The 25,439-nt window shown below is 56.7% G+C and overlaps 3 protein-coding genes across 13 annotated transcripts; 1 reads left to right on the top strand and 2 right to left on the bottom strand.

Annotated features, from left to right (window-relative positions):
* The first annotated feature begins 10 nt into the window (after positions 1 to 10).
* On the top strand, positions 11 to 13,873 carry LOC141935982 (THAP domain-containing protein 8-like). Of its 5 annotated transcripts, none has more exons than XM_074852693.1 (5): positions 11 to 235; positions 582 to 694; positions 12,060 to 12,246; positions 12,745 to 13,218; positions 13,364 to 13,873. In XM_074852693.1, exons 3-5 carry the CDS (start codon positions 12,106 to 12,108, stop codon positions 13,487 to 13,489), a joined length of 741 nt encoding a protein of 246 aa, XP_074708794.1. In that variant the 5' UTR covers positions 11 to 235; positions 582 to 694; positions 12,060 to 12,105; the 3' UTR covers positions 13,490 to 13,873. The 5 variants fall into 5 exon arrangements, with proteins under 5 accessions (XP_074708794.1, XP_074708793.1, XP_074708792.1 ...); XM_074852692.1 differs by having other exon boundaries at positions 11 to 223; XM_074852691.1 differs by lacking the exons at positions 11 to 235; positions 582 to 694 and adding an exon at positions 11,207 to 11,361 and having other exon boundaries at positions 13,364 to 13,492; positions 13,572 to 13,873.
* Positions 2,480 to 11,153, bottom strand: WDR62 (WD repeat domain 62). The gene is made up of 26 exons (XM_074852600.1): positions 10,623 to 11,153; positions 10,285 to 10,376; positions 10,144 to 10,206; positions 9,483 to 9,540; positions 9,183 to 9,353; positions 8,899 to 9,033; positions 8,431 to 8,613; positions 8,180 to 8,349; positions 7,670 to 7,844; positions 7,447 to 7,584; positions 6,825 to 6,994; positions 6,572 to 6,663; positions 6,123 to 6,248; positions 5,728 to 5,795; positions 5,509 to 5,630; positions 5,363 to 5,438; positions 5,131 to 5,242; positions 4,886 to 4,949; positions 4,416 to 4,535; positions 4,216 to 4,328; positions 4,085 to 4,137; positions 3,782 to 4,015; positions 3,539 to 3,678; positions 3,195 to 3,271; positions 2,696 to 3,032; positions 2,480 to 2,612 (listed from the first exon to the last, which is right to left on the bottom strand). The coding sequence occupies exons 1-26, from the start codon at positions 10,728 to 10,730 to the stop codon at positions 2,480 to 2,482; spliced, it is 3,330 nt and encodes a 1,109-aa protein (XP_074708701.1). The 5' UTR covers positions 10,731 to 11,153.
* LOC141935979 (uncharacterized) lies at positions 13,851 to 24,714 on the bottom strand. 7 transcript variants are annotated; one of them, XM_074852682.1, is made up of 12 exons: positions 24,449 to 24,714; positions 24,155 to 24,347; positions 23,096 to 23,261; positions 21,915 to 22,061; positions 19,668 to 20,875; positions 18,214 to 18,325; positions 17,651 to 17,773; positions 16,210 to 16,308; positions 16,063 to 16,130; positions 15,395 to 15,474; positions 15,137 to 15,320; positions 14,084 to 14,644 (listed from the first exon to the last, which is right to left on the bottom strand). In XM_074852682.1, exons 5-12 carry the CDS (start codon positions 20,072 to 20,074, stop codon positions 14,224 to 14,226), a joined length of 1,494 nt encoding a protein of 497 aa, XP_074708783.1. In that variant the 5' UTR covers positions 20,075 to 20,875; positions 21,915 to 22,061; positions 23,096 to 23,261; positions 24,155 to 24,347; positions 24,449 to 24,714; the 3' UTR covers positions 14,084 to 14,223. The 7 variants fall into 7 exon arrangements, with proteins under 7 accessions (XP_074708779.1, XP_074708778.1, XP_074708780.1 ...); XM_074852678.1 differs by lacking the exon at positions 15,137 to 15,320 and having other exon boundaries at positions 13,851 to 14,644; positions 19,668 to 20,872; XM_074852677.1 differs by lacking the exon at positions 15,137 to 15,320 and having other exon boundaries at positions 13,851 to 14,644.
* Positions 24,715 to 25,439: the final 725 nt, after the last annotated feature.

The following is a 25,439-nucleotide window of genomic DNA, read 5'->3' on the forward strand; positions in this document are numbered from 1 at the left end:
GCCGCGGCCCTGAGGAGGAGCCGGGGCCGGAGCCAGCCCCGGGGCAGGGCCGTGCAGCCGCGCTTCCTCTCGGAAATAAACCCTTTTTCTGCCCAATTCAGCTGATGCGGCCGCGTGCGGTGGGAGCCACCGGTGTTGGGCCCTGCGGGTGTGATCCGCGCCGCGCGGAAACCCTTTGGAGAGTAGAAGAGGGAATGTTGGTGTGACCGGCGGGCGCAGAGCGGTAGGAAATAAGGTGTCTTTGTTTCTCTTTGTCGGGGGGGGGGGGTATTGGGGGGGCTCTGGCGGAGGGGTTTGAGGCGTTGTGGGGCTGCGCTGGGTTATTGAGGGGTTTTTAAGGGGGGAGGGGGGTGTTTTGTTAAAATACAGCCCATACTTGTCCGGCAGCAGCTGCCTCCCAGTGCGGGCAGAGAGAGCCTGCCTTCTGGGGAGGAAGGAGCCTCTCCACAGCCCGCAGCGGGCACCCAGGGCTGTGTGTGTCCCCCGAGGGCGGGACGGCCGCGTAGGGCGCGAGCGAGCGAGGCTGCGTGTGTCGGAGCCGCGTCCTGTAAGAGCTGGGAGACACCCGCGGGTTCTTTTAGGGGGAGGACAGCCAAGGATGGGAGTTTCAGCAGAAGAAGGGCGGCAGGAAGGAAGGAGAAAGAGGCATCGGACCTGTCAAATTCTCCCGGCAGCGCCGAGAGCGAGAGCTGCGGTGAGTCCCGGCCCTCGGGGCCCTGTCACCCCTCTGGTGGGTCCAGCTCCCCTCCTGCCCCTCTCCTCTCTGTTCCATGCTGCTGTGATTTCTCTACCCCGCCCTTTCCTATACCTCTCCTCTTCTTTATTCTTCTGTCCTGCTCCCCCTTCCACTCTCGCTTTCTCTTGTCCTACTGCTCCCTTTTCTTATTTCTCTCTGAGCTTTTGTCCTGCTCCCTCTCTCTCCTTTTCTTAGGCTTCCATCTCTGCCCTTAGTGCCCTCACTTTTTAAATTTTCATTCTATGTCTTTTAGTTCGCTGTCCCTATTTTGTGTTTCCTTAGAGCTGTCACTTTTAAAATTTTCTTTTCTGTATCTCTGTTCTAGTTCACTGACCCTGTGTCATAATTTTGTTCTTTTGTACCAAAATTTGTACCAAATTGCACCCCTGGTACCCCAAAATGCTCCACTGGGCCCCAAAATGCAGCTGTTGGCCCCAGTGGACCCCAAGTCATAATCCCTGGTGCCATAAATTGCCCCCTCAGGCTCCAAATTGCCCTCGGGGTACCCCAGATCGCCCCCACCATGTCTCAAATCACTCCCTGAAGCCTTGACTTGCCCAAAATCTCCTTCCCCCGTCCCCCAGATTTCCCAGTTGGGCCCCAAGTTGCCTCCCTCGTCCCCTGAACCACCCTCCAGCCGTCCCACATCTCCTCACCGAACCCCAAATCGCCTCCTGGTGCGATGGGGGCTGCCAGGGTCTCGTCGACCCCAAAACCTCTCGCTTTGGTTCAGAGATATTTATTATTTTAACGTTTAAACTTGGCAGCCGCAGCCGCTTCCACCCCACGGAAACCGGGCAGGGTTTTTGGGGAGGCTCAGAGCGGGATGAGGCGGAAAGTGGAGAAAAACACAATCTGAGAGGCCTGGAAATGGTTAAAAAAAACCCCAAAAAGAGTAACCAGGTGCCCTGATACCTCGATTTAAAGCGTTTCGGGGCTGCCGCCCTCCAGGCTCCTGCGAACCATCTCCAGGAGGGAGTCGGAGTAGGCGCGGAGCAGCCGCAGGGTTTCGGGGTGCAGCGGCAGGGCTGGGGCCTCGGTGGCGGCATCGGCGTGGGGGGTGACGGCGCGGGCGCGCAGCTCGGCTTTCATCCAGCCAACGAGGCCGGCGAGTGCCGCCCGCGCCCCTGCAACATCCTCCGCGGTGGCCTCGGTGCAGAGAGTCACCTGCGGGGTACGGGGGTCCCGTGGTCACCCCCTGTTTTATGCTGGGGGGGTTAAAACACACCCCTGGTGTCTCAGTTCTGAAACGAGCCGCCAATGGGGGGTTTTTGAGGGGGTTCGACCCCGCAGATGTGGGTGAATACGCCCACGGGTCGCCCGCCGAGGGAGGGAGATGGGAATGACCCCCCAAAATGTGAATTGAGGGGTGTCGTCCCCCAAAAAGAGGCACCGACCTGGTTGTAGAGCCCCAGCGTCTCCTGGAAGTGTCCCCGCAGCACCCCCAGGGCTGCCGTGAAGGCCTCGACCCGGCGGCGGGAGCCTGCGGGCATCGCGCTGCTGTCACCCCTCTGTCCCCCCCTGAAAAATCCGCCTCGTCCCCGTCTGGGAGGGGGTTTGGGGGTGAGGGAAGCCCCTCTTCATCCTCAAACACTCACCCGTGGGGCTGTCGGAGCCCATTTCCTCGCCCGTTTCTTGAGGTTTTTCACCGGGGGGGTTCTAAAAATTGATGGAAGCAACACTGAGCCCGGCCCGAGGGATAAAAATGCCTATTTTTGGGTTTCTCTCCCAAAGATTTCCTGCTTAGGTAGAAAACCAACTCGCCTCCGGTTGCTGGAGCTCCTCGGGTGTTTGTAGCTCGTCCCTGAGCAGCTCCTGGGCACGAGCCGGGCTCTGTGGCCGGGCCGGTGCCCGCAGGGGGACGGTGGCCACCAGCCTGCGGGACGAAGCTGGGGTGAGGAGCAGGAAACCCCCGTGGGACAGACGGACAGACGGACACACACGCCGCCTGCCACCTACCTGCTCTTCTGGCAGCGCCAGAGGAACCGGGCTGAAATGCTCAAGCGCGGGTTCAAGAACAAGTTTTTTTCGTCCTCTCCAGGTTCGGGTGGTTTCAAATCCTTTAAGGAACCCTCGAACTTCTCTGCAGCCGCGGGGCAGGAAGCGTTGGCTCGGCCGTCCTGACCCCCTGGTGCCACCCGCCCGCAGTTTCCCCCGTTACCTGCAGTGTCCGTCAGCGTCTCAAAGTGCTGCTTGAGGAATTTTTCCTGCTCGGGGGTCTGGGGCAGGGAGCTGCTCTGCAGCGGGTTCTCCTCCGGCTCCTCCACCTCCCTGGCGGATCCCGGCGAGTCCTCATCTGCTGGGACAGAGCCGGAAACGCCCCCACCCGCGATGAGCGTTAACACCGGGCGGTTTTTATTCTGAGCCCCCCCCCAAGCGCTAAAGCCCCCCCCGCCAAAGTTTCCCTCTCAGTTATGAGGGTTTTGGCCCAGCGCAGCCCCCGCACCACCACCGTTACCTTCGGGCTGGTCGCGAGGCTGCGGAGTTTCCTCTGGGGTCGTGGGGCGCAGTGGCAGCTCCATCGGTTGCTCTAAGCTGGGATAAGATTTAAGGGATCTGATTTAAGTCGCGCCTAAAAATGTTCCCTCCTCCAACCCTGTCCTGCCCCTGGGCTGGTGCCTTCCAAGCCAAAAACCTCTGAGATTTGGCTTGAAGGGAAAAGCCACGATGGGGGTGAGGGAACAGTGGAGCTCGGCGTGAGCCGGGCTTTGGCATGGTGACGTTTAGCAAAGCCCAGACTAGCAGGCAGAGGGTGGTTTAACGCCGATAAAGGCGGCGTTTGCTTCCCCATCCAGCACCGACCTGCTCAGCGCCGGCTCGCGCGGCTCCTCCGGGCTGGTCCCGGTCGTATCCAGCGATTCCCATTCCCCGTCGCTCTCCTCACCCAGGAAAAGCTCGGAGAGCTGGAAATCCTCGCCGAGGCCGCTGGGAGAGGCCTCCGCCTGCAGAGATGGGGAGCTGACCTCCGCAGATGGATTTTTCCCGGAAAAACGGGCACTGGCGGGCGGGGATGGTTTAAAACCAGAGTCCAGCCCCACGACTGACCTCTGCGAGGAGACGGTCCAGGCTGCCGGGGCCCAGCTCCGCATCGCCTTTGAGGGGGGTGAAATAAGGGGGGTCCGACTCCGGCAGAGTCTTGATGGGGCCCATCTCGGCGCGCTCTGCCCATCGCCCCTGCGGCCGGTAGCCTCGGGGGGGGCCGGTGGCCGCCATGTCCCCATCCTCCGCCTCTCCCAGCTGGAAAAGGGGAAGGAGGAGAGGGGGTGTGGTGGAGACACGCTGAAGGGATCTTCATTAGGCGCCGTTCAATGAAACGCAATTAAATTTAGATCTTGAGGGGCGACTTACCAGCCTCTTTGCCCACAAGGGCAGCCTGCCGTTGGTCAGGACACAGGCCGGTGCTGGAGGGGGAGAGCGGGGTCAGGAGCGGCGCCCACGGGCAGAAAACGGGGCGCAGCTGCGGGGGGGGGACGACGTACGCGGCTCCGAGTCCTCCTTAGAGGGGGTTTGTGGGGACGAAACCTCATCCTGCTTCTCCTGGGGCTCCTCGGGCGCCGCCGTTCCACCGGGGATGGGGACGTTGGTCTCCGGCCTGGAGGAGGGGAGAACACTGGGGCCTCCCCCCCCCTGCCCCCCAAAAGCAAAAACCGGGGTGCGATGTGGGGGTGAGGGGCTTTACCTGAGCTGTGCCAGGAGATCGGGCTCCTCCTCCCGCTTGGGCTGCAGTGGGTCGAGCTCCAGCAAATGCTCCTTCATGCTGCTGGTGATTTTGGGGCCCAGGTGCCAAATAAAGATGCAGCTGGGGGCAGAAAGGGAGGTTGGGGGGGTCAGATCGCCCCCAAATTTTAGATATGGGGGGCTTTACATTAATTCCCTCAATGAATTTAATCCACCCAAGCCCTCTGACACATTTGGGGGTAGAAAGGCAGGTTGGGGGGATCAGATCGCCCCCAAATTTTGGATCCAGGGGCTTTATGTTAATTCCCTTGATTAATTTAATCCCCCCCAGCCCTCCAGCACCGCACCCAGCGCCCTCAAACGCCAATTCTTCTCCCATCGCGTGTCACGCAGTGTGTAGGGTGAGGCCTATAGGGTGAGACGTATGGAACGAGGCATAAATCAGATCATTTCAGGTCTGGCAGCCCCTACCTGTCCCCCGAGACAGTGATGAGGTGTTTGCAGTCGTAGGTGAACCGCATCCCCGTCACTATTTCTGTGCCGAAGAGAAGGAAACGCAGGGGCGGGAGGGGGTCACTCGTCAGGGCCACAACCCCCCTGCACTCGTTTAGATCGGAGCGACGTCGTGGGCGCGCAGGGGGTGTTTTTGGGGGGTTTCCCGGCCCCTCTCCTCCGCGTCTCATTTCTCCACGGGCGCCTCCCGAGGGGACACGGACCTGAGTGGCCGAACATCGTGGCCACGCGCTCGCCAGAGCGGAAGTCGATGAGGGCGATGGTCTTGTCGGAGCAGCTGGTCGCCAGGAAGGTGCCCGAGGGGTCCAGCTGCACCTGAGGGAGGGAAGGGTGGGGGGACACGGCGGGGTTTGGGTCGATGGGACCTTCAGCGCCCACCCAGCCGCCCGTGGTGGGCCCGGGAGCGCCGACACCCGGTTCAAATCACCCTCGTACCTTCAGCAAGGAGCCGTCGTCGCCCTGCGAGCCCTTGTAGCAGCATTTTTGCTTCCCACTGGCGGTGCTGTACACCCTGCGGGGGGGCGGGGGGGGTCAGACGGCAGCGAACCCCGCGGGGGGCTGGGACAGAAAAGCGCCTTCACCTGACGTTCCTGTCCTGGCAGGCGACAGCCACGTATCTCTGCGTGATGTCCATGTCCATGTCGTACAGGGTGGTTTTCTCGGCGACGTGATGCATCCTGACGAAACTGAAGCCGTCCGGGAGCTGCAGGGAGACAGGAAGAGCCGCCCTGTTGCCTTCTCACCCATCTAACTTTCGGGGAGAAAAATGCAGATCCGGGTGGAGTCGGCCCCTAACCCACCTTCTGAGCGTTGCGGAAATAAATACTTTTATCGGCGCCGCAGCTTATCAGCTGAAGGTCCCCGTTGCCTGAGCGAAGAGAGCACAGGGAGAGGCGATCATCCCAAATTCACCAGTGAGTGAATCCAAAAAATGATTATTTATGAATGAATCAATAAAAAAAAAAGAGTTTTTTAAGAACTAGGCACAATCCAAGGGATCTCCCTGCTACGCTCCCCCCCGATGGAGGCCTGGGTGCTCTTCGTCTGGAGGCGCTTTTTTTTTACCGAGGACCCTCCTCAAACACAGGTTTTGAAGTTTAGGGACATAAATCCAGAGAGAAAAACCCCATTTTTAAGGCAGGGCGAGGCAAAGGGCAGCCCAACGGGGCAATTCGGGTGCAATTCAGCCACTTACCAGCAAATTTGACCGATGTTATCGCGGAGGAGTGATCGTCCAGGGTCTGTTCCAGCCTGTAGTTGTTGTCTACGTTCAGGACGTGGATCAGCCTGTCCCTGCTCGCCGAAGCCAGCAGCGCCGCTCCTGCAGCCGCCGGAAAAGAGAGGGTTAAAACAGCGCCACGCTGAAGGTTTTGGTTGAGAAAACGGTGTGTTTGCTGCCGTCGACTGCAAAAATTTTGATGCGAACTGGTTTTTAAGTTGGGTGTTAACGGGGACGGTTACCCCCAGCACGGGCTGAGCCGGGTTTTAATCTGAGCGGCCCCGGGGCTTATCTCCAGCTCCCGGTGGCTCCTCAGGGGAGGGGCCCTTCCCTGCAAAGTTCATTTTTTAGGATGTCTGAGCTTATTTGGTGAAGGAGAAGGGAAAAGCCCATCACCGGGATGGAGGTTCGGGACGGAGCCTTACCGGTCTCCGGCTCCGAATAGTCCAGGCAGAGAACTTCAGAATCGTGCGCCTCCACTTTAGCCACTTCCTGCATGAACTGCAGCTCATGTATCCTGCGAGGGAAGCACGGCGGCGGCTCCCAGAGCCCAGGGAAGCCGCAGGGGAATGGCGCCGGGAGGCTCCCGGCAAACGGGCACCAGCTAAAACACGGGGGGAGCCCACCTGGGGCCCCACCCTCCTCCTTCGGCTCCTGGCCGAGTGCGGTGCCACTTGCCTGAGGGTTCCCGCTCGGTCCCCCGAAGCCAGATGCTCCCCGTCGGGGCTGACCTGCATCACCCGCACCCCGGATTTGACGTCGAGGTGCCCCACGGTCTCGCTTCGGCTGCTGGCGGAGTCCTGGAGGTGCTGCGTGTTGTTGTCCACGTAGATGATCTTCAGGAGGGTCTTAGCGTGGGAGGGGAGGGGCCTGTCAGAGCTCAGGGGGTTCTTTGGGGAGGAGGGGACCCCGCCCACGTCACCCAACTGCTCCCAACTTCCCCACTTTCTTTTTTCCACGCTTTCCGCTGAAGAAACACCAGGATTTGAGGAGCACAACGGGCATCCTTTGATTGTTCAGACAGAAAGAGCCAACGCAGGAGAACAGAAAGCCGTTTCCAGGCTCACTAAAACCACCAAAACCCACTAAAAACCGCCGCTCCTCTCCTGCTTGGGCAGCAGCTCTGTATCCAAAGCAGCAAGAAGCCAACGGGAACCTCCCCAAAACCTCCATCGACTTCATTTTCTAGAGGCAAATCCCACAAGACGAGAGCACGAGGAGCTGGTTGAGCTCCCCCAGCTGCTGTCGTGGTTTTGGGGGGCTGGGGGGTGGGATGCAGCCCCCCCCCTCCCCGTTGTACCGTGCTGTAGGTGTTGCCCTGGAGGGCACACGCGGAGCTGCTCCCCAGGGTCCAGGCGCGGATGGTGTTGTCGGAGGAGCACGTCAGGAAGGAGCCGGGAGGCAGACGGGATCTCCGCTCCTCGCAGTCGGGGTACACCTGCGCCCAGGTGACATTTTGGGGGGGGTGTGGAGGGGAATTGGGGCTGTGGCTGCCCCGAACTGCCCCCGTGGGACCCGCTTACCTCGACGCTCCAGACAAAGGAGCTGTGGAAAAGGTCCGACCACACTTTCTGGACATCCCACAGGTCCCCCACGTCCCAGACGTAGACGCTGTGGTCCCTGTAGACGCAGGACAGCCAGCGGTTGCTGACGTCATAGGCCATGGCGATGGTGTCGGGGTACACGAGCTCCGGCCGCCTTCGGGGAGGGAGAAACTGAGTCAGGTCGCAGCTTTTTGGGGGGAAGGTGACCCCTCCAGAGCCTGCTGAGCGCTCTGACAGCGGTAGAGTTGATTTGCAAATGAAACGGTGTCCGTGTCCCGAAACGAAGGGGAAAACGAAGTTTTGGGGCTTCCCACACCCCCCGTAAGCCTGACAGCCCCCCCTGTCCTCACTGTGCGTAAAATTGGGCACCGATTCAAACCCGACCCCCACCGAGACGAGCAGTGAGGGCTGCGGGGTCTGAAACCCTGCGATTCAGCGACGGACACCGTGCTGGGGGGTTTGGGGGGGAGCACGCGGGGTCCCGTGAGCCGTTGGTACCTCAGTCGGGGGGTCTGGGTGACGTCCACGCCCAGGGGATGAGGTTTGGGGAGGTCGCTGAGGTAACGCATGTCCCGAGCCTGGAAAATCTTCACAGTGCCGTTGGCGCAGCCGCAGAAGATCAGCTCGTCGCCGAGGCAGAGGCAGTTCGCCAGAGGCACCTGTGGCCGCAGCGGGGTGAGCTCCGTGTCGGTGGGATTCACCCGAGGCGCAGGGGGGGGTGCGGGGAAGCTGCCCCCCACCTTCAGGAAGATCCATTTTTCCAGCACCCGCTTCTCGTTGAACTGGCAGAGGAGCCCCGAGGAGGAGACGCAGAAGGTGCTGCCCGACGTCAGCCCCCGGCCGCAGGCCACGCCGCAGAAAAGGTTGTTGTGAAGTTGTCCCAGCAGCCCCGAGCGTCCCTCCAGCGGCACCGTCTTGTTGATCTGCGAAGCGATTTGTTAACGAGCGCTAACGAAGAAAATGGCTCCGGCCGCTCTTGGAGCCAGCTGAGCCCAAGCGCCCACGGCTTCGAGGTCTGGCGCCGTGCGGCCAGAGCAAAGGGATGATGCAGCGTGAATTTTGGGGGGAAAACCTGGTGGTTTTTTGGTTCTTTCCTACAGAAACCGCCCGCTCGCAGGTCGCGTGGGCTTCGGTGATGAGGGTCGGGGCAGCTGCCGGGCCTGGTTCAGCTCCGGTGCCCCGGCGTCGGCAAAGGGGCACCCCCTCACCTTCAGCTCCCTCGAGGAGTCCAGGAACCAAAACTTGACATGGTGGTGCCCCGCGGTGACGAAGTAGCTGTCCCCGGAGAAGGACACGGCCGTCACTTTGCAGGACACCTTGTTGGATGCGACCAGGGAGCCTTTCTGCTCAGAAAAACGCGGTTGGGTCTGAACAAGAAGCGTTACCCGCCGAAAAACCCCGAGCGGCGGGACGGAAAGGTGGAAAAGGGCTGTTTTCTCCCTGTTTTTGGGGAACTTGAGGCTGCTTTAAGGCGGGATTAGCCGAAGCTCACCTTCCAGTCCCAAACGTTGACCGCCATGTCGTGGGGGTACCCCACCGACACCAGGTACCTGGCGGTGGGGGAGAAGGCGACGCAGGCGACGCCGTGCTGGTGACCCTGCAGCGCCGACACCTGCGCCCCCTCCTCCACCTCCCACACGCGGACGGCCGGGCGGTGCCCGTTCTGCGGGGAAAAACGGTGGCGTGAGTGAAAACGGGGTGGAAACCCCCCCCAAAAAAAGCCAGGGAGGAGTAATCTTGCCTTGACAGGCAAAATAGGGGTGTTGAGTGTCTACAAATTGGCGGCACCCACCTCGCCGGTGACAATGAGCTTCCCGTCGGGTGAGAAGGCCAACGCGCTCAGGGTTTTCCTGGGAAATAGCAGGTTTTCTTTAAAAACTGGGCTTGTCCGGAGGGAAAACTGAGGTTTTATTGGGAGGGGAAATACAAGCGTTGCACCTGAAACCTGGTGTATGGCACAGCCTGCGTTTGGGGGGTACCTGGAGGGGTTTGAGGGGTACCTGGACGTGCTCAGGAGGTGTTGGGGGGTCCCTGGAGGTATTTGGGGGGTCCCTGGAGGTATTTGGGAGGTAACTGAGGGTGTTCAAGGGGTATTTGGAGGGTACCTGGAGGTGTTTGGGGTTCCTGGAGGTATTTGGAGGGTACCTGGAGGTATTTGGGGGGTACCTGGAGGTATTTGGGGTTCCTGGAGGTGTTGGGGGATATTTGGGGGGTTCCTGGAGGTATTTGGGGGTATCTGTAGGTGTTTGTGGGTACCTGAGAGTGTTTAGGGGGTATTTGGGGGGTATCTGAAATCTGTTTGGGGTTCCTGGAGGTGTTTGGGGGGTATTTGGGGGGTATCTGAAATCTGTTTGGGGTTCCTGGAGGTGTTTGGGGAGTAACTGGAGGTGTTCAGGAGGTATTTGGGGGGTCCCTGGAGGTATTGAGGGGCTCCCCGAGGTATTTGGGGGTACCTGGAGGTGTTCAGGATGTGTCTCTGTGTGTTCTCCCGGGGATTCAGGATGACGATGACGCACCTGGATAGGAAGAGGGGAGGTTTTTCCCCAGCTGGGATCCTGGGGGGGCACGGAGCGGTCCCGGGGGAGGGGTCTCACCCGGCGGGGTAGGCGACCAGCCCCGTGGCCGGGTCGCAGGCCAAGCCGTTACTGGTCTGGGCGGTGACTCCCAGCACCTTCTCCAGCGTCACCTGGGGGAGAGAACGAGGGGACCCCCGGGCTGGAGGAGGCCGGGGGCAGATGGGGGCGGGGGGAGGCCCCGGATGGGGCCCCGAGCCCGCACGGGTGGCCCTGGGGCAGCACCCGAGGGCCTCTCTGTGTCCCACCCTGCGTGTGTCCCCCCCATCCCCGTGGGGGCCCTCTCTCACCCTCACGGGGAGGCCCCGCCCTTCTCCCGCCCCCCCGGCCAACGGCCGCCCGCCCCGCGCGCCCCTCACCGCCTCTTCCGGGCCTTGGTACCGCGATCGCCGCCCCAGGCTGAAGATCGGAGGCGAGCCGGGCCCGGTGCCGGTGCCGCCGTGAGCCCCGCCGCCCGCCGCCGCCATGGCTCCGGGCCGCCGCCGCTCGCTCCTGCTCCGAACTGCGCGCGGAAAGCCGGCGTCCCGTCCCTATTGGCCACCGCCCACGCCGCTCACCGCCCGCCTCCCCCTCCTCGCCCAATGGCAGCGCGGCGCCGCGCGGCTAGGCTGCGCCCCGCTTGTTCCTGTCACTCCACGCCGCGCTCGGCCAATAGCGACCCGCCGGCCGGCGCTGACCCCGCCCCCTCGCTCCCGTATGTCCGCGGGTTCGAGCCCTGCGGGCCCGGCCCAACTGGCTCGGCCGTGGCCGCCGGAGGTAATTGGGTCACGGCGGGAGGCGAAGGCGGTTCTTAACGGTTGCGGGAACCGCCCCGGGAGAATGGGGCCGGCCCGACTGTGGGGAGCCCCGCGGGGGTCCCCCCGCTCCTGCCCCGGCGTGGAGGCCGCGGCGCCCCCCCCTTCCTCAGTACGCATGCGTGGCCGCGGGGGTGGGCAGTGGGGGGGCGCCACGCATTGCCATGGCGACGTACGTGCGTGCTGACGTAATACGGCGCAGCGTCACGTTTGCCGGCAGCGGCCATGCCCAAGTAGTGGCGCGCCCCGCACTGCTCCAACGCGGCGGGACAGGTCCGGCCGCTCGGCCGCTGCCTCAGCTTCTGTAAGTCGGTACCGGGGAGCCCGGGCGGGGCGAGGAGGGGCGGGGGGGTGGCCTCTGCTCTGAGCCACGCCCACGGGGGAGGGGCCTGGGCAGGGGCTGGGCCGAGGCTTGAGTTTGAGCCTGAGTCTGAGTGGGCCTGGGCCAGAGTGTGAGCCTGAGTGGGGTCTGGGTCTGGGCTTGAGCCTGAACCTGAGTGGGGCCTGGGCAGGGTCTGGGCTTAGGCCTGAGTTTGAGCTTGAGCCTGAACCTGAACTTGAGTGGGGTCTGGGCCTAAGTTTGAGCCTGAGCCTGAATGGGGCCAGGGCAGGGTCTGGGCCTGAGCTTGAGCCTGAACTTGAGTGGGGCCTGGACCTGGATATAAACCTGAGTGGGCTCTGGACCTAGGCTTGAGCCTGAGCCTTGAACCTGAGTGAGGCCTTGGCAGGGTCTGGTCCTCGGCCTGAGCTTGAGCCTGAGCCTGACCCTCGGTGGGGCCTGGGCCTTGCCCTGAGCTTGAGCCTGAGCCAAAACTTGAACCTCAGTGGGGCCTGTGGAAGGGCCAAGTGAGCTCTTTGAGGAGGGGCGGGAAGCCCCCAGGGTGTGTGTGGTTGGTGGGGGGAAAAGACCCTGCCGTGGGGCAGCCTAAACCGGGGCCCTTTGGGTCTCTTGGAGACTGGGGATGTGGGGATCCCCCCCCAAACACCCCGTTCCCCCCCCAGGTTCCCGCTGCACGACGCGCCACGGTTGCGCCGGTGGCTGGCACAGATGCGCCGGGAGAACTGGCTGCCCACCCGCCACCAGCACCTCTGCAGCGACCACTTCGAGCCCTCCTGCTTCCAGTACCGCTGGGGCGTGCGCTACCTGCGGCCCGACGCTGTCCCCACCATCTTCCCCTGCAGCCCCACGGTGAGACCCCGCTCCCTGGAAGCATCTAGAACAGTCTAGAACCCCCTCTAAAGGTTCTAGAACCATCTAGGAGCTCCCCCAGAAGGGGCTGAGAGAGGGAAAGGTCCCTTAGAAGCATCTCGGGCATCCACTGGGAGCATCTTGGGGGTCCCCAGGAGGTTCTGGGCGACTCTAGAAGGTTCTGGAGGAATCTAGAAGGTTCTGGAAGGCCCCTCAGAAGGAGCGTGAAGCTCTTTGAGGGGTGGTGGGTTGTCCCGGAGGGATCTGGAAGCTCCACAGAGGGTCCTCGAGGTGTGTCCCCCCTGGATTTCGAAGCTCCCCGGAAGGGTCTGGAGCGGCGGTGTGTCACCTCAGGGTGGCTTTTGTCCCCAAAATGTGTGTTTTGGGGGAGAAACCTGCGTTGCTGCTCATCCCCTGCTCTGCCCTATTGCTGCCAGAATGTCCAGAAATTAGAATTTGGTTTTTTTGGTTGGTTTTTTTTTTTTTTGACGGAAACAGGAGAAACTCAGCACCCAGCCTAAGCAGCCCCTCAGCGGCACAGAGCCGGTGCCGCCGGCCCAACCCCTCGTCCCCAAATCCACCAGCCCAGAACCGGGCGTGACAAAACCTGGGGACAACCCCGAGGTGGTCCCTGGCCACACCGTCATCACCCAGGTGCCCCCCCAACCTCCCGCCGTGCCAGTGCTGCCATATTTCGAAGCCGTGGCCCCTCCGGAAACGGTCATTTCGTCGGCTTTAACTGTGCCCATCGTTTCCACCGTCCCCATCGTGTCCCGAGCGGCCCCAGCGCCGTTGTCGCCGCCAGATGAGCTGAGCACCGAGGAGCTGGTGGCCGTGGCCATGGTGCTGCAGCGGAAGGTGAAGGTGCTGCAGCAGCGGCGGCGGCGGCACCGCGCTCGGCTGGCGGCCATGGAGGGGCTGGTGGAGCAGCTGCGCCGCGACAGCCTCGTCTCTGAGGAGCGGCTCAAGCTGGTGGGTGACGCCGGGTGGGTGACACCGGGTGACGCCGCCAGGTGATGGCGGCGGGTGACGGCGTCAGTGCAGCTGCGGGGACATTTCGGATGCCGCCAGGGGCAGGGATGTCCCCGTGTCACCTCTGTCCCCCGTGTCCTTCCAGGCGTGTTTGCAGCCGGTGACGCCGGATCCCGCCGGTGCCGTCACCATCATCTGCCAGGAGGAGGAAGAGGCGGCGTTGGTCTACGGAGGGACGAGCTGCGGCCTCGGCCTGGCCGGGCCGTTGTAAAAGGCACAAGCTTTAGAAAACTCTTTTCTCTTAGGATGTTATTAATAGCAGGAATAATTAATAAACAGATACTGTTTTATAGAGCACAGGTGCTCTAGGAACAATCCTGAAGATAAGTGACCACGACGGCCGAAGACTGCAGCAGTGAGCGGTGGTGTCCGAAGGGGAATTGGAACGGCACGGTCAGAACCAGCTGAAACTGTGGAATACAATGGACTTTTGAAATGGGTGATGAATTGAGAGCTGGAAGTGCCTGGAAACTCCCCAGAGACTCTTTGTATTGTATGTTATGTCGTACACAGAGAGGGCGCTTTTTGTGAGCTGTGGCCACTCCCTGAGGTGCTGGCCCAGCTCTGAGTTGTTAATAAAGCCAGCCCAGAGGTACCTGCAGTCTGGGGAAATCTTTTAACACCCAGGGACCTGCCAGAGCCCCCCCATGAAGGTCCCTGTTGACCCCCAGGGACCTGCCAGAGCCCCCCAGCACCCCATGAAGGTCCCTGTTGACCCCCAGGGACCTGCCAGAGCCCCCCAGCACCCCATGAAGGTCCCTGTTGACCCCCAGGGACCCTCCTGAGCCCCCCAGCACCCCATGGAGGTCCCTGTTGACCCCCAGGAACCTTCCTGAGCCCCTCAACACCCCATAAAGGGACCTTCTGCCCCACATTGAACGTCCCAAACCCCTCCAGGACCCCACAAATGTCTCTGCTGCACCCTGGGGACCCACAGGACCTTTTTCAGGAGGAGGGGGACAGCCGGTGACACCAGGGACATGGCGGGGGCTCAGTGTCTCCCCCAGGCCAGCGCGTGGAGGCGGTGGGCAGCATCCCGCAGCCACCCGCGGTGCTCGAGGCGGCAGTGCAGCCCAGGGGGGATGGACGCCAGCCCCCCCGCCGCAACCCCCAGCACCCAGTGGCGATGGTCCCCGTCGAGTCATTGTCCCCACCGTGCAGCACCCCCCGGGCACACAGGTCCCCCCAGCATCCGCCAGCTGCCAGCAGGGCCTCCAGGGCCACCATGGGTGCATCATGGCCACTGCGCCCAGGCCACCCCTCCAGTGCCCAGCCCAGGTATGCTGCGTCCCGCTCAGCTGGTGACAGAAGGGGTGGCACCTGTGGCGGGCCACGACCCTCCAGCAGCCCCCGGGATTCCAGGTACCTGCAGAGACATGGGACAGTGAGGTCACGGGGGACACTGGAGTCATTGAGGGCATGGGGCCACTGGGGTCATGGGGACACTGGGGTCACTGGGGATATTGGGGTCAGCAGGGATACTGGGGACATTGGGGTCATCGGTGTCACCGGTGACAGTGGGGTAAGCAGTGACACGGGGGGTCACCGGGCTGTGGCTCTCCAGCAGCCCCTGTGACACGAGGTACTTGTGGGGATGTTGGGGACAATTGGGGTATGGTGGCAGTGGGTGCAGTGGGGACATCAGTAACACCAGGGACACTGAGGTCACTGGGAGTGGGGGGTGGCCCTGGGCTGAGGGTGGCAGCACTGGCAGGGACACTGGGGACATGGGGACACAGGGTGGGAACTGGTGGTCCTGCGGCCAGACTGGGCACTGGGATCAGCAGTGACACCAGTGACGGAGGCATCGCCAGGACTGGGAGAGAGCCCCTCCCAGTGCTCCCAGTGCCCCCCTCACCGGTGCCAGGCATCCCCGAAGAAGGGCCAGGCAGCAGCGTTGTCCCCCACGGCCACCCCGGCACCTTCCACGTAGTCCCACGCGAGGGGCAAGACCCGCAGCAGCTCGGCCCCCCACCGCTCTGGGGGCTCCCCCCGAGCCCGCAGCGCCCCGAAGAGGGCCACTGCTAGTGCCCCAAGGTACCCTAAAGGGGACAGGGGTTTCAGGGGGTCTCCGGTGTCCCCTGTCGTCCCCCCCCGCCCCAGGCCTGGCACCCACCGGTGGGGTGGTGGTGGGTCATGCGGCCGCTCTCGATGCTCACCCGGATCAGCGTCGGCAGCTCCCAGGCGTGGGGGTACCTGCGCTGGCGTCAGCCCTGTCCCTGTCCCTCCTCTTGTCCCCCGCCCTGTCCCTGTAGCCCCGGCCTTGTCCCCATCCCCATCCCGCCACCCTTGGCCCCACTGTCCTTGTCCCCATTCCCCTGTCATCGGCCTCCCAGCTCCAGCACCACCATCTCCCCAGTCCCTGGTCCTTGTCCCCTCCACCCCTGACACCCCCATGTCCCCATCCTGCCTCCTCCAGTCTGACACCCCATGTCCCCACCCCTGTCCCCTCCATGTCCCCATCCCTCCAGCTCTGACACCCCCATGTCCCCATCCCCCTCTGTGTCCCCATCCCCCCGCCTCTGACACCCCCATGTCCCTGTCACCCCATGTCCCCATCCCCTCATGTCCCCATCCCTCCACCTGTGACACCCCCCGTCCCCCTCCCGCCCCCCCAGATCTGACAGCCCAGTGTCCCCATCCCTGTCCCCTCCAGCTACAACACCCCCACATCCCCCTCCCATTCCATGCCCCCCCAGCTCTGATACCCCCACCCCCCATCCCCATGTGTCCCCCCATGTCCCCCCCACCGCCACTGTCCCCCCCCCGTGTCCCTGTCCCCACCTGAGGCCGATGGCCAGGCTGCGCATGGCGGCCCCGCTCGGGCTCCCCCGGCCGCAGCTGCGAGGTGCCTGTGGGGGGGTGTGTGGGGGGTGAGACCCCCCTGGCACCCCCCAACCCCCCCCCAGACTGTCCCCCCCCCCCACTCACCCAGGATGCTGGTGGGCCCTGGCTTGCGCCCCTCCATGTCACCCATGGCAGCCACGTACCGGCGAGCCAGCTCCTGCAAGAGGGGTTCCCCCTCCAGGCCTGGGGGCGCGGGGGGGGCTAGTGAGGACCCCCCCCCAGGCCACCCATAGGAGAGGAAGGCAAGGTGCCATGCACCCCCCCTCAACAGGAGGGGAAGGGGGACAACATCTGTGAACACCCCAAAACTCAGGGAAATAGGAACACTCCTGAGCACCCCAAATTGGGTGGGAAAGGGGTAACCCCCCTTGCACCCCCCCAACTTGGGAGGGGGAAATGGGCCCCCTCCAGCACCCAATATGGGAAGAAAGGGAACACAAACTCCCCCAAACTGGAGGGAAAAATAAGACACCTCCCCCCGCCCCGAGGGGAAATGGGGACCCCTCCAATCATATTTTGGGGGAAATAGGAAGCCTCCCTGGACCTCCTAAAAGCAGGGTGTGTGGAAATAGGATACCCCCACACCCCCTCCAGGGTCTGTCGGGGACCCCCAAAACCCCTCCCAAGGACCCCCCCATACAGCCCAGGGGTATAATGGGGACCCCCCCCACCTCCCCCAGGACCACCCTGTACAGTCCAGGGGTATAATGGGACTCCCCACCCCCCCCAGGACAGTGACAAAGCTCCTGTTGATTTTAGCGGGAAGAAACATAACCCAGTGATGCGGTTGGAATAAAGCAGCCTGGAGTACTAGGTACTCAGTGGTAGATCTGGGGAATTACTGAGAACCTGTCCTGATGGGGTAATTTTTAAATAGCAGTGCTAGGGAAGTGTTTGGTTTTTTTAGTAACTTCTCTTACTATTTTTTTTATTAGGATCAAATGGTTTTTGTATAAACAGATGTCTTTCTCACATCCCATGTTCCCTTCCTGCTCAATTATACAGTGAGCTCACAATTTATGTCACAAATCCAGTGTCTTTCCCATAAGAACTGACTTGTTGCAAGAAAACATGTCAAAAACATGTTGAAAGAAACAAACATACATGATACATATTAGTAGCTTTTCATTCAGAGCCTCAATAAGTATTAAATGAAGTATTTAAAGACAAACAGTTGAGAATTAAAAGGTTTTCATATAGTGAAAGGAGCATTCAAGCTGACTAAAACAGTGTTTAGAAGACATTACTCTGACATATCTAAGTGTCACTCATCAGAATCAGGGTGCCTGCAGGTATTAAGTATGTATTTACTAGGCAGATTACTCTATTTAAAACAATTTGCCAAGGTCCTGCAGTGAGAAGTTCTGTAAACATCTTTCATTCATCCGTTAAGACTAACTTCAGCTGGCTACTCCTGTTTTTACCCCAATTTCTGTAAGCTTTCTCCTGTTGGTTGGAACATTTGCCTCATTACTGGATTAGCTAAAAAAATTAAAAGCAAGTAAAATTTAAAAGAATAGAATACCTTTTTAAATTGCAGGACTGTGCGCTGTTTGATCTCTAATTCTTTACTCAACTGGGTTTTAATTTTCTGAAGTTCATTACCTTTGTTCCTCAGGGATTTCTCCTCGGATTGCACTCTGCACACCTGTAACGATGCACAAGCAAAGCTAACCTTTAGCTATCAGCCTTTTACAATCTCTGCAAGTTATCCAAGTAAAAACATACTTTCATCAAGGATCACATTTTTGCAAGCATCTTTGCTAAATTCCAGGGGCTAGAAGTGCACTGTACTGTACATCCTTCCTAGGGAACAAGCCGACTTCTGACAAGCCTTTTTCAAGGGTATTAATACAATTTACTCCCCCCTTCAATGTCAGCACTAACCCCTGTTTTGACCTCCGGGCTTTAGCTCACAGCTCAATGGCAATGGAACTTCAGACTCACTCTCACTCTAAATGGATCGCTGAACGCAGCCTTGTTATGAACCACTTCTAACAGCTGGGGCTTGAGACTTGTGAAAACAGCTTTTACCAACAGAACCCCACACACACTTGCAGAAGGAACATTTGGCCTGGGGTTACAAACCTGGTTTTGTACTTGCTGAATTTGTTTCTCTCCATGTTCTTCCTCTTTCCTCTGCAAACCTTTTTCCAAGCTCTGTACGAGGGCAGAGCTCTCAGAAAGATCTTTACGTAGCCTTGTGTTAGAAATGAAGAGACAGAAATAACATGAGTGTTACACGTCTCAAAGAAGCAGCTTTTACACATTAACTCAGGCTCTTTGATGGCCGGTTTTATGCGTGAACAGAATCCCAGATCTATCAGCTAAATGACAAGCGTTGTAATTTTACTTTGGGACTTCAGCTACTTATTATATGATCCTCAAGTAACAAACCGCTCAGATTCACTCTTGAACCGTGCAATTTTTTAAAATTCTTGTTTTTAAGCACAGTAGAGTAACCGTTTCTATCATGAGGTGTCCTTACACAGTAACAAAAGGGACAAGGTTAATATCAATTAAGTATAAACTTGACATTTACATCCCAGACCTTGTAAGGATCAAAATAAATAAAAATCAAAAGAAAGTAGAAAAACCAACAACATTGTAACAAGTCCCGTTGTTATGAAGTGCTACGAAGTCATTAAGAAGTTTAATGGGTTTATTTTTCAGTGGTCGTATTTCTTTTAAAAAGCTTACAGTAAGTCATCTTGGATTTTCACTTCGCAATTACCTAATAGAAGATTTCTTAAACTCTGTAATTAACAGTACAAAATAAGGTCTCACAAAAGGAAAACCTTTCCAAGTGCCCCAGACCTTCACGCCAAATTGTATTTTAGAGCACATGCAGGCGCCCGCAGATGTTGGAACTGAAGAAACCCCAGTCAGAAGGGCTACACAGCATCTTAAAGCCATTTTTACAGGATTGCAGTTTCTTGCCACATAGCAAATATAATCTCTCAGATACATTTAATCTCTTATTTCTTAAAGGTTTAAAAAGTCGAGGGGGCTGGGGAAGTTCTACTCTCCCACACCCATTACCTTCACGTTCCTACACTACACTGTGCTCCCCTAGAACAGCTATTACCAAACCCACCTGATTACTGTTTCATTACTAGGCTTTTTTTTCCCTTTCTTCTTCCCCTTTTTACCATCCAGTCCTTTCTAAAGAAAACATTGCCAGCTTTTATACGAGTTACAGGATAAACATTAAACTATGCCATTTCCTCCAAAAAGGGTATGTACCATAATGCTATTAGAAATCCCCAAATAATTCATCCTTTCCTGTTTCCCCCTACGACAGTTCTGCAGGATTTAGAGCCATATTTCTGAAAGAATACACAAACAGGTGAGGAAAACAGAGCTAGCAAAATATGCAAAGACAGAAATCCAGTAGGGCACTAAAAGTTCTTAAGCAGTTTGGTTGGTAAAGTTGACAAACATGCAAGTGTGTGATGTCAAAATAAACGGATGTTCACAGAAGGTAGTTCTAACTTGAGTCTGTTCTCAAAGGGCTAGGAATTCTCTCGTTATTTACTTACAATTCTAGAGATTGTATTTGCTCATCCTCATTCTTCTCTTTTCCTTGAAGAGTGTGTTTCATGTTCTCCAAGCTGTTCACCAAGGACACAACCCCCTCCTTTAGATTTGCTTCCTGATCATTTAATTCCTTCAGGTTTTTGTCTGAATTGGCACGTTCCTCTTGCAGAGCTACTGTATTCCTTTCCAGATTCAAAAGAATAGATTCTTTGTCTTTAGCTACTTCTTCTAACTTTGCTATGCTCTCAGCTTTAGCTCTAAAAGCCTCCAAGAGCCATTCAAGCTCTCTTGTTTCTCCCTCGGAGCCGGTAACTTCCTCTTCAAACGGTGCAATTACTCTGTGATCCTCTGCAGCCTGTTTTCCAAAATCCTGGGGTTTCTTCTGGATGTGCTCTTGTAACTGGTTCATAAGATCTTCTTCCTTGGTGGACTGATGATCTTGATTTGCAGTCTCATTTAACTTTATTTTTAGTTGTTTATTGCAATCCTCAGCATCATCAAGTCCCTTCTTTACGTCTTCAACTCGTCGAAGTAGTTCTTGAATCTGCTGACTTGTTTGTGAGAAGCCTTAACAATGTTTTGGCATCCTTCCCAAATGCTTCCAACACTGCAGTGAAAGGAGCTCTCCTGTCCCAGAGCTGCTGTGGAAGCAGTCTGGGGCTCCATGCACACAGGACTCAGTTCAGCTCTCTCCAGCTCATCTTTCTGAGAGTCTCAGGAATCCTTTAGATCAACGGAATCAATATCCGTAGCGTAAGACTCCAAGTGTCATTTATACAACTCACCTGCTTTGGACTGCATTGTTTGAATTAGTGGCACTTTATAAATTATATTTTGTTTAGCACCTTCTACTTCGCTATTTAGCTGAATCACCTTTTCTTCTTGTTCCCTATTGATAGTTTCTGTTTGTCCAGTTCAGAAACAATCTCCTGATGGTCAGCTCGACACTGCTGGAGTTCTGCACCTCAGCCAGAAGCCCTTTCTTCAGAGCAGAGAGCTGGAGATTCAAGGTTTTTATTTGCCCACTGAACTCTTCTCTTTTGGTTTTTTCCCTTCTGCGCTGTTCTTCAGGTGCAGCCAGCTGACCTTCCCAGGTTTCAGCTCTTTCCCTCAGTGCTAGTGTTTCTGCATAGTTCTCAGTATGATTTGCTTTCACATATTCAGTTCTCTTTTGGTCCAGAGTCATCTTCCCAACTCTCCTGCACACCTCCTCAAAAAGAACCCAAACCAAACAAACCACAACAACAGCTCAGGATGATGAACATCAACAGTACAAGTCACTCGCACTGCCAAACAGCAATTACTATATGGAAAATGGTCACCAGCTGAAAGCCACACCCTTATATCACATGGCATTGTGAAGTCTTGCAGTAAAGCCCCTCGGAGCAGTTTAAAATGCAGTAGGTGCCTCTTCGGCTTACAGACGTGGTTTGCAGCAAGGGGTGCTCAGGAGCCTTAAAGAACATTTTGCCATGGCTCTACTCCAGCCTTCTGCTCTGCCCCACTACAGAAAAATCTAGCTAGTTTTACTAATACGCAGTAATACCTGTGAGCTGGATAACGGTCACAGTTATGTCTGGTTTCCACTTCCACTGGTCCAACAACCCTTTTAATACAGCCCATCCCCCATTTTACATTCAGAAAAGCAATGGCATTGTACACTTTCCTGAGAATTTTCATTCATACTCAATATGCCCTTACTTTAAAAATTAAGCTAAAAATCCAGCACAAGGTTTTTGCTTAGTGTTTGGGACTTCCTTCTCCTTTTTCAGTTGGTTTCTAAACTAGATACAAGGAGAACTACTTACGCCCACACCTAATGTGTCGCATGTAAGGTTCTCCCGGAGAGATCTACAACATCCCATCACGATCCCAAATTTCCATAAACATTTTATTAGCTTAAGACTGGTTTGCCCTGCAGTAAAATCATATGCATTTCACCACCTTCAGAACTGACTCCAGCCGTACTTTACACAAACGTTTCAGAATCCAGCTGGGTCCATTTAGTAACATGCAGGTATGTTTAGTATTAAACCCAAGCCTGACTATCACTGCAGGATTAGGCCATCCCAGCTCTGCACTCCAAAGTGATACTACAGATTTCTGTGAGTGCTGCAGCTACAGTAAGGTGGAGTTTGGCAGCCATCTCGCGTTGGGAGCACTAAGCACACGGGTACCTGTGTACTGCACGGAGACATCCTCTGAACAGACCCAACGGGTTTTATAGAGTCACTAACAAAGAGTCATACCGAAGCATTAGCAATGGTGGTTTCCATCTCCATTCAGGTTTGGGGTTTTGATTATTTTTAGGAGGGATCAAATTCCACAGGACACTTTGTTCCTCCTGCTTTTCTGTACCTTTTCTTTTCTGTTCTAATGAGATGTATCAAGTGTTCCTGCTAGGGCAGAGGAAACAGCAGCTTTACTTTGGCTTGGAAAGCCATGCTTCTAAATACTACAAGATTAAAAATTCAGCACTGGGAGATGGTTTGCTCTGAAAGCCTGGTTGTGTGGTCTCAAGAAAACGTATCAGACAAAATACTACAAACTCCTCACGCTGGACATGAATTTTACATACTTCACTAAAAGGGAGAGGTGCCGAGATGTCTTAAGACATATTTTGCCATCTAAGGTGCCAAGATACAAAACGTAGCAGAGTTTTGCCCAACAGCTCTAGTGAGAAGGGTATGATCATTCATAAGAGGATTTAGAGGTGATCGAGATGCTCTGTACTGACAACCACAATCATGTAGCAAAGCAGCATAAATATTGAAGGTCTTCAGCTGTAGCTGGTTCATTCACCTCATTCTAGAAAGACTGGTGAGCTCACAGATAAAGCCAGGGAAGCAAAAAGATTGGAAGCGCACAAAATATGTACCTGTGGACTTAAAATAATTTTACTTCCACTCAAGTGAAAAGCTTTTCTCCTTTGCCAGCACTGCCACCTTGCCCAAAGCTGCTGAGTTCACAGCAGCACACAGCACGAAACACCAAGTTTCACAGCACGTGCTGTAGGACTGAACAATCAGTAACTCACTGACACCTCTGACGCTTGCGTAGGGGTGTCAGAAACTTGAGCAGGGGATGCTCCTTTCCCAGAAGTCCAGCAACAGCAAGTTTAGTACCAAAACAACTGTTAAGAAATTGATTAAGAACTACAGCGGAGTCTGCAAGAGCATCAACAGATGAGAGATGCAGCAGAAAGCAGAGTCTAAAAACTAACTTTTCTTTTAAGCATTTAGGAGTGAGCAGTGTAGGACCTTCTGCAAAAGATGGTATTTACACAGCAGTTACTCTGATTTACAGTTCAACATGGTAGATTTTCTCCTCACAACATCATGTTTACACTTCACAGCTTTTCCCTTCTGTTCTGGAGTAGTAATTAAGGTTTTTTGGAAGGGCCCCTGTTGAGTGATGGTAGAGATTTTACCTTTCTCTGCGGGTGCCTCTTTTTCCCCAACAGGCTTACTTTCAGAGCAACGTTTTCTCCCCACTTCCAACACAGTCTCCTCACAAGCCTTGAATTGGCTGCTTTCAATCACTTCCTTAGAGTTCTCTTCTGCGCATTTTCTTTTCATGGTGGTTACAGTGTTGTCCTGTGTTACAATAAGATCAATTACTCTGAAGTTCTACAAAGTGAGCACTTAAAAGCCTCAGTAATCTTTTAGATGCAAATATTTTTACAAATCCATCTGGTAACCTGTATAGGGGTTGTCAGAAGAACAACATCAGTTACTCAAGCAAAAGACAAAATTGAGGATGCTTACAGTGCTTTCAGTATTTCTGTTTTCTTTTCTGAACAGGAGTAGGTGGAAACTACTTGCTTATTTTAAAATATTTTCCCACGTATTTCCCTAGCAATCTGGTGGGAAGAGGACTGCAAACACATCGTACGCTGAAGAAATCCAGGACACAAACGGACTCGGAAGAGTGAACAAGTCTGCTACACTGACTCACTGCATATGACACACTTGCACAGCAAACTCTTCCTGGATTATTCCATCCCCGCCTGCACGTCAGACTCCCAGCTTGTTATCACCTCTCTTTATTTGTTTATAAACCCCGAGAGCCAGGCTGCGATCCTCTAACTCTACAAGTCAGCTTCAGCAAACTGATGACTGCCCTGTGGTTAAGATACTCTGCCACAGCATCAAACACGCCGTGCTCCAGCCCTTACAGTTTCAAAACCAATGGAACTGAAAAACCCCCCAAACCCAACCCAAACCACACCACCCTTTCGGGCATGTTATCACAGGCAACCTGGCCTGGACTTCTGAGACTCCTCCTCCCTCATTCCGCAGACCCCTATGTCCCTGCTCTGAGACTAAGCTCAAATAAGCACGAACAGGGGCAGTCCACAGGTAAATCCATTACCCGAGAACCAAAAAAGGATCTCACAGAGCGCCAGCGGGGTAATTCTAATTCAAAGCCGTGCGGATACAAAGCTTTGGTCCTATTTTGGAGAGAAGTAGCAATGAGGAGCACGTACACGTCTTCTCCGTTTACACAAACTCTATTAACCAAAGCCAGGAGTGAAGGAACAGACTTGTGGCCCAGCTGCTGGCAGATCGATGTTCCAGGGGTGCCGGCACTCTGCCACTGCTGTTCCCAGCTCCAGTCCATGTTTACCCTGGTGCTCTATCACAGGAAGGTCACACTGGGTCTTGTTCAATTTCTCCCCTCTGAAAATAAAGCGAACACAGTACAGCTTAATCGAGTAACTTGAGAATATGAAGAGCATTCCTTGCAAAAAACCAGATGCTGCTGGTTTAGGTATATTCACCTATCGCACGGATCAGAAGGGAAGCACCACATCTAGGAGTTCAGTATTTCTCCCTCCTTCCTTTCCAGAACGGGGAAAAACCCATACTTTTTTGGAGTGTGCAGAGCCTTAGGCAGACACCTGTTGAAAATGTGTTTTAATGCTCTTTCACCCTTTAAATTGCAGGGCTGGAAGACCAACAGCCGCCCATAACTATCTAATAACGTGAGAAATGTGTGAACCAAACGGGACAAAACGGCTCTAAAACTGAGGAATTCTTGAGGGGATTTTTGTTAGCCCCCCTTCTCCCTTCCCCCCCCTTAAGCCCTCCCTTCTCCCCCCTCCCTTCCCCCGCCTTCCCCCCCCTTCCCCCTCTGCCTTCCCCCCCCCTTCCCATCCCTTCCCCCCCTCCCTTCCGCCCCCTTCCTCCCCCTCTCCCTTACTCCCCCCCTTTCCCGCCCCCTCTCGCCGCGCTCCGCCGTTGCTCCGATGGGGAGAAGCCGCGGCCGGGCCCGTTGGTTCCGTCGGGGAGCGGCGGCAGCTCGGCGGCAGCTCGGCGGCAGCTCGGCCCTCGCCTGGCGGAGGTGGGTGCCGGGGCTGGCCCGGCCTGGCGGGGGCTCTCCGGGAGGGCGTTGCGGGGCTGCCGGCCCCTCGCTGGAGGAGGGAAGGAGGCGGCGGTTGCGGCCTGGGGGTGGCGGCGCTGGGAGCGGGGCTGGGGGCTCTGCGTGGCGGGCGGGGCTGAGGCCTCTTCCCCCGCCTCTCCCCGCTGCGGCCGCGGTTACTCCCGGCGTTACGGGGGGGAAAGGCTGTGGGGGGCCGGGGGGGGAAACTTTTCGGTGCTGCTGTGGGGCTGCGAGTGGCGGGGAGCGGCCGGGGCCATGGCAAGGCCGTGCGGCGGCGGCCGTGAGAGCGGGAAACCTGCGGAGCCTTGCGCTGAGGGAAGGTTTTTCCTTTGAATCTCTTGCAGTGTAAGCGCTGATGCGTTGTGGTTTTATAAGCTGCCGGCTGTGAG

Source organism: Strix uralensis, chromosome 30, assembly GCF_047716275.1.
Source record: "Strix uralensis isolate ZFMK-TIS-50842 chromosome 30, bStrUra1, whole genome shotgun sequence".
Lineage (NCBI taxonomy): Eukaryota > Metazoa > Chordata > Aves > Strigiformes > Strigidae > Strix > Strix uralensis.